Raw genomic sequence first — 12,918 nt, forward strand, 5'->3', positions numbered from 1 at the left:
GACAAAAAATAGTTTTCCCTGTTACGAGTTTGAAAACACTTGTTATATCATTATTTTACTCTATGATATCTGGAAGTAGGATTAGAATTTGTTATTGGTCTCAGATGATATCGATATTGGTTTTAGTGTGGTGCGAACCCACACTGGTAAAGTCAATATAAAAACCCGATGCTTTTACCACTAGGCCATATATACGTTAGAAATGGATATATAAACATTTTAACAATACATTGATAACATAACTAGTTAATGTCAATCAACCAATCATGCAACAACAAAGCCATTATTAACGCTAATGAAAATTGTGGTCATCAAAGATGATATTTAAGAAAATATCAACATTTGCTGAAGTGTGTAGCTTTTGGTATCTAGTTTTGAAACACCTCGTGATTTGCCACACTTTATTTCATCCTACCAAAAAAAGTGCATCTTACAAAAACATGAGCGAGTCCCTCTTAAGCAAGATAGGAAGTTAACAAAAATAGAATAGCTAAAATATGGAATGCTGCCTTTTGTGCTGTATATATATATTATATAATAAATGCATACAGTTTTCCACAAATCTCTGAGTAATATACTATTATGTAAGTGTTGCTTATAATTCTTAGTTGGCTTTAGCGATCTTTAGTGTTATTGACCTTGACCTTTTAACTATATGTCTTAAAATGGTTTTCCAAAATTCTTTGAGTATAACTCGTCTTTCAATGGTGTTAACAAATCTGTGAAGGTTGAAATCCAATTAATAGTTAACATATTAGCTGGGAGTATGATTAGCTCCAGATATTAGATACGGAAGTTCAGACAGAGACTCAATTTTGTTTAAATGAACTCCCTATTGGATTGCATTGCCATCAAATTAAATATGACCTTGACCTCTAACAAATGATGGGGATCAACGAATGACATCTTTAGTGAGAGGTAGACACATTACCTAGACCGCAAGACCACTCTCACCCTTGTAAAAAAACCTTTTAGTTTCATTGACTTCTTAATGATCTTGACCTTTCAAATTTTAATTGAAAGCACATAAAGATCTCAATGTGCTCAATTTTATTTACACCTCATTCACTTCTAACTGAAACACTAGCTGTTTTGACTCCTGATTTCCAGCTGAAAGCTTAAATGTTGTTATTTAGTTACATATTTACACTCTGTCACAGACAAACTTAGTAAGTTACAGATGGACAGACAGACAATAGAATTATTATGTTTATGCATTTCTATGCGAAAAAATAAAGAATGTGAAAAGAAGGCATTTATCACAAACATACATTTTCTTTTTTATTTATTTATTTCAATATCAGAAAAAGGTGAAGATTTGGAATTCAAAACAGTGTATAATATAAATAATAAAAGTTACCCTTTTACATACAATAATACTGAGCATATCAAAATTGGTGATACATATAACATATCAAATGCATGTTCATACTACTTACAAACTTTTCATATACAAGAGTTGTCATTGGACAGTGTGCTTAACTATACGCCGCTTTGTCTAAGAAATGAACTCAAAAATGATGTACTATGTGCTTGTCAAAAATAAAAAAGGTCAAATTAAAAAGTAAACAAGAAATGCTGCAATGTGACAAAACCAGGTTTTTAATGATTGACAGAAAAAAATCAGCCTTTGTTATGAGATTCAGTTTTAAACATTTTTTGTCTATTTTTAGTAACAGAGAAATTGACCATGACCCTTTGGGCCCCAAACACAATCCCATAAAAGTCCTCCAATGGTCATCTATTTTCAATGACAGTGACCTTGACCTTTACCCCAGGGACTCCAAATGCAATTCAATGAAAGTTCTCCATAAACTCTTTCTAAATACCAAGTTCAGTCAAGATATGTCGACCCTAAATAAAGTTATTCCAGTTCAACAGTTGTTCTATTTTTAATAACAGTGACCTTGAAATATATCCTAGGGGCTCCAAATGCAACCCTATGAAACTTCTCCATAAACTATTTTTATATACCATGTTTAGTAAAGATATGTCAACCATCTACATTTATTCAGTACTAATCATTTTTCTATTTTTAATAACAGTGAGCTTGACCCTAGGGGCACCCACCACAATCCCATGAAAGGTCCCCTATGAAACTTCTCCATAAACTCTTTCTAAATATCATATTTAGTAAAGATATGTCAACCGTAACTACAGTTATTCAGTACTAACCATTTTTCTATTTTAGTAACAGTGATCTTGACCCTAGGGGCCCCCACCACAATCCCATGAAAGGTCTCCATCAAATCTTCCTAAACACTAAGTGTAGTCAAGATATGTCAACCCTAATTAAGATATTCAGTTTCAATCGTTTTTCAGTCACAGTGACCTTGACCATGACCCCAGGGGCCCCAAACGCATGAAAGGTCTACATAAACTCCCCCTAAATACCAATTTTAGTCAAGGTGTGTCAATCCTAACAACAGTTATTCCGTTTCAACTGTTTTTCTATTTTTAGTTACATTGATCTTGACCTTGACCCTAGAGTCCCTAATTTAAGTCCCATGAAAGGTCTCCATAATTTCTATCTTTATACAAAGTTTGGTCAAGATATTTGTACTCTAACAAACGTTATTCAGTTTCATAGGTAGATTTGACGCCACCTGCCAAGCTGCCTGCCCGCACGAACAACGAAGTACATCATTCTAATAATGAGGTTATACTATGTGACAAATGTGCCTGTCAAAAGCAATAAGTTACAAAAAAGTCAATCAAGGGCCATAATTTGTATTTAGGGTGCATATGAAGTTATATAACCTAATTGTTAGCTTGTCGTCAATAATTGTGTAAGTATTAAGTCAAATGAATGAAGGTTATAGAAGTTGTAAATAAAAATCCAAACTTGCCTTCAAGCTTTAATCTGACTCAGTGTGCCCTTAAACTTAAACTTAAGTTCCTACGTCAATCAGGGGCAATAATTTGAATTAAGGATGATATGGAGTTATGTTACCTCATTGTGTGATGGTCCTGAACAACTGTATAAAGTATTAAGTGAATTGAATGAAGGGTATTGGAGTAAGCAGTGCAAATGCCAACCTGCCATAAAACTCTCACCAAACGCTGATACCAGAGCAAGTCGTAAAGACTCCTTATTCTTCAAATAGTCAAGCTAAAAATCGAAAAAAAACAAAAGACATTTAAATGAAGATCAGAAATGTCAAAAACGCCAATCAGAAGTGATCACAGTTTACAGCACATGAATATAAAAAAACTGGCAAACCAAACAGGTATTATATACAGTTATTGACTGATAATAAGGTATAATCACTAGTTTTATTGACAATCGCAATGATTTTTAATTTTTGTCCTCCATTAAATGGGATATAAACCAAAGTCATCAGTCTTTTTGCTTGTGTACAGTTTATGTCACATTCTATGATTTGTCATTGAATAACATTGCGAGTAAGAAAAAGGGCAGAAATATACCAAGCATTATTTTACCAACATTTAAAAGCTTATTTCTATGTAACAGCATGTATACAGAAATCATTACGGTACATGCATGAACAATATGTAAACATTGAGTCAGAACAGCATTGAATAAATACTGTTTAGCACAGTATTTGTTTGTAAAGGACTGAATGGTAACCCCAATAATATGCTGAGTAATATGTGATTGATCTGGTACAGAAAATACAAAATTTAGCTCTGCAGAGTGGAATTCAGTATCTGACAGGTGTAGTCATACAATGACTAAGTGTCATTTTAGAGAGCTATAATACTTAATTACGATAAAGGGGATCAAAACCAACCATGCATCTTTTAAATGCTGCGTTTAGTGTAAAATATAAAAGATTGCAAATTTTGAGATCAAAAGTGTATATAAACCAGTTTTGGCATAATATATATATAATAAATTCTTTGAGCTGATATTAAGTTTTATTGATTGATTTTAAAAAACAGAATATATTTCTGAATAACAATTTAAAATATAAATTAAATAATTAAATATAAAACCTATCATGAATTCTTTTAATGTGTTCAGCAAAAAATAATATTCAAAAGACAAAGACTAGAATTTCAATGACTTATCAGTAGAGAAAATTCATACTACTGCGTGTTTTGAATACTGAATAACCATGTCTTTTTGAAATATTTTCTGGTATCACCAAAACATAGGCTCTGCAATATGTTAAAAACAGGTAACTTATTAATATAATGTTTACAGTCATAGTGTTAACGAGAAGGGATTCAAAACACATTTTGAAAAATACTTGAAATCAAAGCAGTTCTGTGAAACTTAACATACAAACAACAACAGAATAAAAGAACACATTTACCTGGAAAGATAGTCAGAAATAAAACAAGGGGCCCTTTGTTCAGAACAGCATCATTGTTAACTTTTTAAAGTTAACTATTTGATGATGTGCTAATATATTCAAATAAAATGAATACAGCTGAAACAGTGGTCTCTAATCGTGTAAGGAATATTGCAGATCACAAGTGTTATCATTAAACTTCAAGAGCAGTAAAGATTTTAAAGTAACGATTGTGTTAGTAAAGTCATTAACATTAACAAAGATCTGAACAATCAACTCGTTTGATCATTTTTTGGCTTAGAGCTTGGCCCTGCACATTCCATTGCATGTTTAAAAAAGATGTCTCAATCCAAAACATCGTCAAATGAGACATCATCTTCTATCATACAAACAGAAGTTTCAAGCGTTTCACCAAGTTCTGCAGCTATGTCTATGACAACAGTTTCTCGAGGAGTGACCGTCAAACTGAAGGGTTTAGGTGCCAAAACGTAACCCATCATTTCACCTTCCAGGTCGACCTTCCCCTGAAGGTCAAATCGAAGATAATACAGAAGATTCGTAGAAAACAAGAAGAGCAGAATATCACTTATTCCTTCCCCTGGACAAGATCGCAGTCCGTCACCGAACGGCAAGTATTGGTCCGGTATTCGGAGATCACCATCCTCTAAAAATCTGAAAAAAGTTTGACATGCTTGTAGGGTATAGATGGGTTGTCGTCTGAAACTGAAACTAGGAAAGCGTTACCGTTTTCGATCTTTTGTCAAATGAAAAGAATAAATGCCATATCCACTCAGCGACAAAGATGGGGAAATGTAATCTATGAAAAGGTACAACGAAGAAACTTGTCATTCATTCATTTTAACCAACAGTAGGAAACAAGGCTGAAGTAAAACACCCAAAATCAACAAACTTTAAATGGTATTGCCGCAATGGTTCGGTACTGGGTAATGAAACAGTACCCGAGTACCCACAAAAACCCAGCCCTAAAACCCCAAAACCCACCTGGGTACCTGTCCATGCCCTAATTGCTCATCAACCGAGAAGATGTGGGTAAATATAATGTTTTAAATATGTATAGGTTAAAGATGCCATATGCTTATGTATACAGTATGTTAAAGATTTAAATACAGAGTCCTTTTGTTGTGATTTTTAAACCAAAGTACAAAAATAAGAAAATGAGTGAATGATGTACATGAAGGGTTATGAATCAGGGCAAACCTAATATTTGGCGTGTTATTATTTGTTGTTTAATTAAAGCTTTTTTTAAACCTCTGCAATGTAAATCAATCGTATATAAAAACTGTTCAACAAAGTTCCAAGGAACTTGAACTAGTTGTCTCCCATCGCAATATGTTTGATATAGGCATATGACCTTTGACCTCTAAGTGTGACATCATCTCAATATGCTGAATATTTGTGGCTAGTTATTTCAAAATCCTGTAAGTGGTTCAAGAGAAATGTAGCAGACACAAAATTTAGTCTTATGACCTTTGACCTCTAAGTGTGACCTTGAACCAAGCCAGTTGTAGCATGCCCTCATCATCTCAATATGTGGGAAAATATTCCAAATCCTTCAAGCAGTTATTACACACTAAACTTAAGTTGAATTACCAACTATAATTTTCATGCTTTCAGTCCCTAAATGCATTGGATATTTTGCAGTTGGCACTTAAATATCCTGCCTGTATTTTAGGTTTTAGCATGATGGAATAAGTTTCAGTGATATATTTGCAAGTACTTTAAAGGGTATATTGAGTGTGTTTTAAGCAGAATAAACATCAATCAATCAATCAATCAATGAAAATAATATCTGATTCCAAACCTATCTGGATCAAACTTCATGGGATGTTTCCAGTGTTTGGCATCATGGTGCAGACTCCAAACATTAAACAACATGGCCGTGTCCTTCGGAATTTTGTACCCTGAATAATAATTACAATAGGCTTTCATTTTGACAAACAAATTTTCTAAAATATAATTACTAAAATACAAATTTCTAAAATTATGAAATGTTTCAGTAAAAGCAGTTTTATTGCTTGAGTCTGTTTTTCTGCATCGACAGAAGCTCACAGTCTATCCGTTTTGATACTCTCCATTCAAAGAATTCCATATGTCACGGAGACAGTGCTATATTTATGTTTTATTATATAAAGATAAAGTCAATGTTGCCATTTTAATAAGGATTTAGATGTCTCCATTACTATTTTCTTTGAAAATTGAAATGTCAGATCTGGTAAACATTTTACCAGGTTTGAGTGTTTGCACAAATTTTGACCACAGTTTTAAGAACACAGCAATCATAAAACTACTCTACCCATAAATTGTGTATCCTCAGTAGCCATGTGTGGGTACATGAATGGCAGGACCGTTGCTAGCCGCTGTGTTTCCAGGATGACTGCACATGTATATGGCAAGTGTGGCTGGTCGCTCATCCGTGGAGACCTCTCAATGCCCATAACTGATGTCAACTCCTGGTATATCTGTGTAAATAAAAAACAGAAGATGCAAATACATGTATATGGCCTTTGTGACTGATCACTCAACCCTGGAGGTCTCTCAATGCCCATGGCCATTGTAAACTGCTCGTATGTATGGGTATAAAATTATCATAAACGGACAAATGACTAGACATGTGTACAGTAAATATAGCAAGTTTAAATAAAAACAAATATATTTATGGCTATTCCATTTAAACATATAACACCCGAGGGGAAGGCACTTTTAAATTATGCCACCCCCCTACAGAAGCAAATTTACCCATGTGGGGTCCAAATTAGCGAAAAAAGACACCCACCTATATACTATTTAAATAATTGCCTTCCCCCCCTGGGTTATATGTTTTACTGGAATAGCCCTTACCCAAACATTCATTTATCAGTATAATTTTACTCAAGCTTTTAAAAATATGGAAAAGATGTTATAATTTTTCTTTGGTTTTCATTATTTTTCTGTGCATCTTATTTTTTATCCTAGCATATTACCTACAGTGAAATTCGGTACAGGAATTACCTTATCTTGAACATCAGGGAAGTATGAAACGTAAAGTATAAGCCAGGCTAAGGTAGCAGAAATCGGTTGATTTCCAGACGAACACAACTCAACAAATATTCCATCTAGGTCTTCTTGGGAAAGCACACCGCTATCTTCATTCAGTTCCAACATCACCAGGCTACAGTCCACTAAATCGCTGACTATGTTGGGGTTAAAACAATCCTTGTGCCTGAAATAAATGAAAAAGACTCATCAAAATGATTAAGGCAGTTCTTCTATGGTATGTGGAATAAACGATATATATCTCAATATTGTTGGTAGCTGAGTCTTGAGTGACCATAGTTTATTTTAAGTAACCATAACATGGCAAAAATATACCGGTACATGTAAAATTTATTACTACACTTGTTCAATATTTACAAGTCAAAGTACATGCTAACTTACAATAAATATTTTAATAACCATAAAATGGCAAAATGATATAAATAACTTGTAATCTCATATAGGGTAATTGCTCAGGAAGGAAATATTTTTAAATGTTTGCAGGGGCTGTATTTAATAACCATCTTAGATTCAACTTAAATTTAAGATTAGAATTTAAGTGTTTTGATTGGCATGTATATTTAGCTGACCAATCGGCTGAATGGAATCACTGAGGCATGTCTAAGGATAAGGATAAGATCAATATTGAATACTGGCCCAGGGTAGCTCTGATACATGTATTTTATTACCAGAACTACGGTATCTTTGGGGATAAAAGCTAAAACCAATATATACAGGTGACCAATGAGATGACAGAGTGTAATTACCTATTAACAATATCTCTCTGGTACGCCATTTGTATTTCTGATCTCTCTCTGATTTGAAAGAAGTTGTATGAAACTGAACTTTGAAATAGAGAAATACTTTTCAAATCTTCCCATTTACTCACAAGGAGCTGAGAATTAATTTGAAATGTCTTCCAAATTTCATGAAAATTTGCATCATCATTTGAGTATAATTTTCCATTCACCACAAACATTATGAGTCTTAGGAAAATTGGTTCTAATATTGCCTGAATGTGGGGCACATTTCTTTGGCTCAGTAGAAATGAAGCCAATTTTTCTGTCTCTGCTTTCATTGTCTCTTCAATGTGGGGTTTATAGCACAAACTGTTCAGGCTCTTCAAGGCAAAGTCTCTCTTTATCTTGAAGTCAAGACTTGGATTTGATTGAAGCAATTCTGAAATTCCAAATTAGAATTATTTCTTATGATAATAAAACATGAAATAATGGCACTAAGTTAAATTTGGTTTTAAGTTTTGTAGATTATTCACAGGCCAAGTAAGATTTTGTTTTCTGTGTTGTAATTTACTGGCACCAAGTCAATTTTTTTTTCCATTTTGTAAATTATTGGCACCAAGTAAAATTTGGTAATCCATTTTGTAAATTATTGGCACCAAGTAAAATTTGGTAATCCATTTTGTAAATTATTGGCACCAAGTAATATTTGTTTTCCATTTTATAAATTACATGTACTGGCACCAAGTTAAATATTGTTTTTCATTTTCCGCTCTGGTACATCTTTTAACAAGGAAGCTGATCATTGAACACAGTCATGCTGTAACAGTAAATGAAACTTTATTTGGTGAGGTCCTTTTTCGCAATTTTTGGTTTCAATAGGAATAAAATTTACAATGCCATTATTTACTCATCAGAAAGCAAAAGTAAATTAAATATATTGCTAGGGTACACCGTATGATGAAATAGCAAAAAAAGAGAAAATTGTCAAAAACTGACATAAACTTGGTATCGATGTGTATAATGCATTGAAACTAACTAACTGAAGTACCACATAGTTTACAATTAATTTTTTTTTCGCAGTTTTTTCGTATTTTTCCATTTAAAAAGATTACTAGGTATGTATACCTAGTAGAATTCATTCTAATGTGCGAATGGCTAGTCGATGTTATCATGTTAGGTATATAGCTTAAATATTCCAAATGTTAAGTGTAAACCTTCGTAGCACAGTGGATACAACACCGGACTGCAATTTTGGTGACACTGGTTCGAACCCAGTCTCCAACTTGATTTGTTATTTACATTTTGGTATTTTTTTTACAATTATGAGTAAAAAAAAATAATTAAATAATTGTCCTGAGATTTGTTACAGAAAAACCTTTTTAAGGTGCCAATCTGGTGTATAGACCCTTTAATTTTAGGACAGGTTTAATTAAAAAAAACAAAAAACAGCAATTTAAATTAAAATCAATCTACGGTATCACACATTTCTACCAATACTGTACATGTACCTTTGTTAAAGACTCCAGAGAGTAAGCTACCAGGTCTTCCACTAAGTGTGAAAGCTTTCTTGACCAGACCTTCATTTAGGCCCTCAAATGAGCTCACAACTACTGCTCTCTGCCGACCAAGTTTTACACTAAATATTTCGCCGTACACATCTCTAAGCTGGGTCAGTCTTATGTGGGGTCGAGCATGAAGAAGTTTCTGATTCTTGGTGAATGGAATGCTCCAAGGACCCTCTGGGAAGCTAGATACACTTCTTTTCCAGAGGTATACGCAAGAAAGAATGAAAACCAGCAACAGAAGAAGAATGTTTTCCGTTTGTAGGTTGCTGTGTTGGATAACAGCCATGGTCATTATTTTCTGCAAATAAATAAATGTTGTTGTTTTTTGTTGTTTAAAGTTGAGAATGATATGTTAAATTCAGCAGAAAGAACACCACTTTCCGTTTGATTGTTATTTGTATTCAGAATTGGAAACTGGGTTTTTCAATACAGCTATCCTACATAATCTTGGAATCATAAGGATTTATTTTCAACTGATAACATGATCTGGTGAAATTCAGCTATAATGATTAATTTGTTCAAGTCGTTTCATTTACTACAGTCTTACAAATAAAATATAATTATCATATCTTTTTTGTGACCTTTTAAAGATTATTTTCAGGTGCTTGCTAAAAAAAAGAAGGACAAATCTATGTCGAGGAAATGATAAATGTATTTAAAGTGAAAACACATATGTGTAAAATGTCTATACTTATTATAGGACTATGTTAATAAATGCATGAGACATGATAGAGATGTATTTATGCACTAGTCAATTGTAACCATGCCCCTCACCACAGGTCTGGGGAATAGCAGGGACTTTGACTTTCGGTCCAGCCAATCCTGGGTAAAATCACTGCCATGCGGGGACAAACTGCTGGTAAAATCCCTGCCAAATGCACTGTAATGTTCATGGATTCATGTAGTCCGGAGCCCGGAAAATAATAATTTCTGTTTTAGTAAATTTTATAGAGAATTTGATTTTCGCTTTATCGCTATGACTTCTTTATGATGATTTCGTGTATTTAATACTAATGTTATGGTTTTAGTATTAAATGTCTAAATTTAGCTAGTAAATGATTAATTAATACGAATAAGTTGTATTCTTAATAGTTTTCTACGTTTTCGTATGTTTGATAAACTTGACACCCCTACTCTGTAACGTTAGTTATATATAATGGTTTCATCCTTAGAGTTTGTTAAGAATGGACCATTCCATTTTGGTCACGTGATGTTAAGGTATATAAGAAGCGAAAAGCATAGAAATAGTTAGTTCGTGTCTCGACGCCGATGTAAGAACATCAAGTTAATAATATATAGGGAAGCTTTGAAGTATCTTTTTGTACTGTTTAGGGCGGGTTCTGAACTATTGGAGGCTAGGAGAATAAAAGTGAAGCATTGCGCTACAGCTTCTAGTTTCCAGGTTCGGACATCCGTGGGGTTTCTTTTTGGCCGCTTTGTTAGCCTTGATCATTGCGATACTGTCGGAACAGGGTCAACGGTTTGATTCCCCGTAAAAGCTATACATTTAGGACTGTGGGTTTCGCTGATATATTGTGATTGGTTTATAAGCGTTTTGTATGCTGGTCCTGTTTGAAGTTATAGCATAGGTGTTGTAGTGTTTCTGTTTGTGCGTTTTTGGTTTTGGCATAATTAAACATTGATTCTTGAATAATAATAATTATTTCTCCAATCATTGGTTTTGTAAGCAATCATTGTTAATCACTTGTATATATTACTGATTTCATACTTAAATTTTGGGACAATGCAGTCCGAGAATAGGTTTATAGTTTAATTTAAGGTAGCGTGTCCGAGCTAGCTAGGGAAGAAAAGTTACAGCACTAGCACCCAAAGATACCTAGTTAAGGCCCATTCCTTGCTATTTTTGGCACGAAAACAAAACCACTGCATTCACTCAGCACTGCAGGGCCACCTTGAAGGTAAAAACACCGCGCGTTTCCCCCGCTATCCTCAGTATACACCTGGAACTGGGAGGCCGTGGTTACAACTGACTGGTGCATTACATATAAGAAGCCAATCTGATATGGAAGTGGCAATGGTTTCATCATGGAGTCAATATTATCATTAGCAAGTAAATAGTATACATGTAAATGACCCACCATTGACAGCTGTTAAAGCCCCTTTAAAGAAGGGAAGTGCAGACTGTCACCCTCTGCTCATCTTGATATGAGCTTTTATAACTGCACTGTAAATATATACCTTTTAACATAAATCACTGTCTCTTCGACAGCCATGTGCCTGAATGTATATACATCAGTAGGTGTCACTACAGTCTACACCACAAAAGATTTATTTATAATGTAACAGCTGATAAATCAATCTATTTACTTCACAGGCATCTGAATCATTGTTTGTCACTAAAATATTGTTTAAATGATTCAGATGCCTGTGATTTACTTGTATAAAAATTTCAAATCACATCAACTTTAATATGGAAAGAAAACAGCTCTTCTCATTTAATTTCATGTCAACGAATACTGTGGCGTGATTTTTACTAGAAATCTACGCATTTCTCACCTCCTTGCATCTCCTATTGATTTTTATAGCTCAGCATCAGCAACCGTAAACAATGCGAATCTCACAAAAATAATATTTTCGACACGGCCGGAAATTTCACCGCGCATGCGTACAATACGTAAACAAGGGGGTGCGGGGTGATACAGGAATCCAGTGGATTTCACGTGAAATCCACTCAAAACGTGAAATCCACTCAGAACTCAGTAATTTTAATTAATATTTTTTTTTTTCGTAAACATATTAGAAAGTGCCTCATGAAGGGTTTATATTCAAATTTTATTGAAATTGGTCAAAAGATAAAGAAGTTAGAGCAATTTTTTTAATTTTTTCCAAAAATAGATCGGAAATCGAGGTGAAATCCAGATTCCGATAAGTGAAATCCACTCATAACTCATTAATTTTAATAAATAATTTTCTGTTTTTGTATATTTATTAGAAAGTGCATCATAAAGGGTTTATATTTCAAATTTTATTGAAATTGGTCAAAAAATGAAGAAGTAAGAGCAATTTTTCGAAAATAGATCGGAAATCGAGGTGAAATCCAGTTTTCGAGAAGTGAAATCCACTCTTAACTCAGTTTTATTAATTAGTAATTTTTATTTTTTGTAAACATTTTGGAAAGTGCCTAATGAAGGGTTTACATTTCAAATTTTATTGAAATATATCAAGAAATGAAGAAGTTAGAGCAATTTTTCGGAAATCGAAGTGAAATCCACATTTTGACAAGTGAAATCCACTTTTTCAGACGTGAAATCCACTCATAACTCATTTACTTTTAACAAATTATTTTTTTTGTTAAAC

General features: G+C 33.6%; 1 protein-coding gene across 4 annotated transcripts; it reads right to left on the reverse strand.

The window, feature by feature from the left end:
• Positions 1-1,282: 1,282 nt before the first annotated feature.
• On the reverse strand, positions 1,283-12,198 carry LOC128229701 (cytochrome P450 2J6-like). 4 transcript variants are annotated; one of them, XM_052941502.1, is made up of 9 exons: positions 12,118-12,143; positions 11,700-11,785; positions 10,375-10,480; positions 9,544-9,898; positions 8,063-8,474; positions 7,272-7,482; positions 6,577-6,742; positions 6,085-6,184; positions 1,283-4,934 (listed from the first exon to the last, which is right to left on the reverse strand). In XM_052941502.1, exons 4-9 carry the CDS (start codon positions 9,890-9,892, stop codon positions 4,607-4,609), a joined length of 1,566 nt encoding a protein of 521 aa, XP_052797462.1. In that variant the 5' UTR covers positions 9,893-9,898; positions 10,375-10,480; positions 11,700-11,785; positions 12,118-12,143; the 3' UTR covers positions 1,283-4,606. The 4 variants fall into 4 exon arrangements, with proteins under 4 accessions (XP_052797462.1, XP_052797460.1, XP_052797461.1 ...); XM_052941500.1 differs by lacking the exon at positions 10,375-10,480 and having other exon boundaries at positions 12,118-12,154; XM_052941501.1 differs by lacking the exons at positions 10,375-10,480; positions 11,700-11,785 and having other exon boundaries at positions 12,118-12,198.
• Between the last annotated feature and the right edge of the window lie 720 nt (positions 12,199-12,918).

The sequence above is a fragment of the Mya arenaria genome, chromosome 4 (genome assembly GCF_026914265.1).
Source record: "Mya arenaria isolate MELC-2E11 chromosome 4, ASM2691426v1".
Taxonomy (NCBI): Eukaryota; Metazoa; Mollusca; class Bivalvia; order Myida; family Myidae; genus Mya; species Mya arenaria.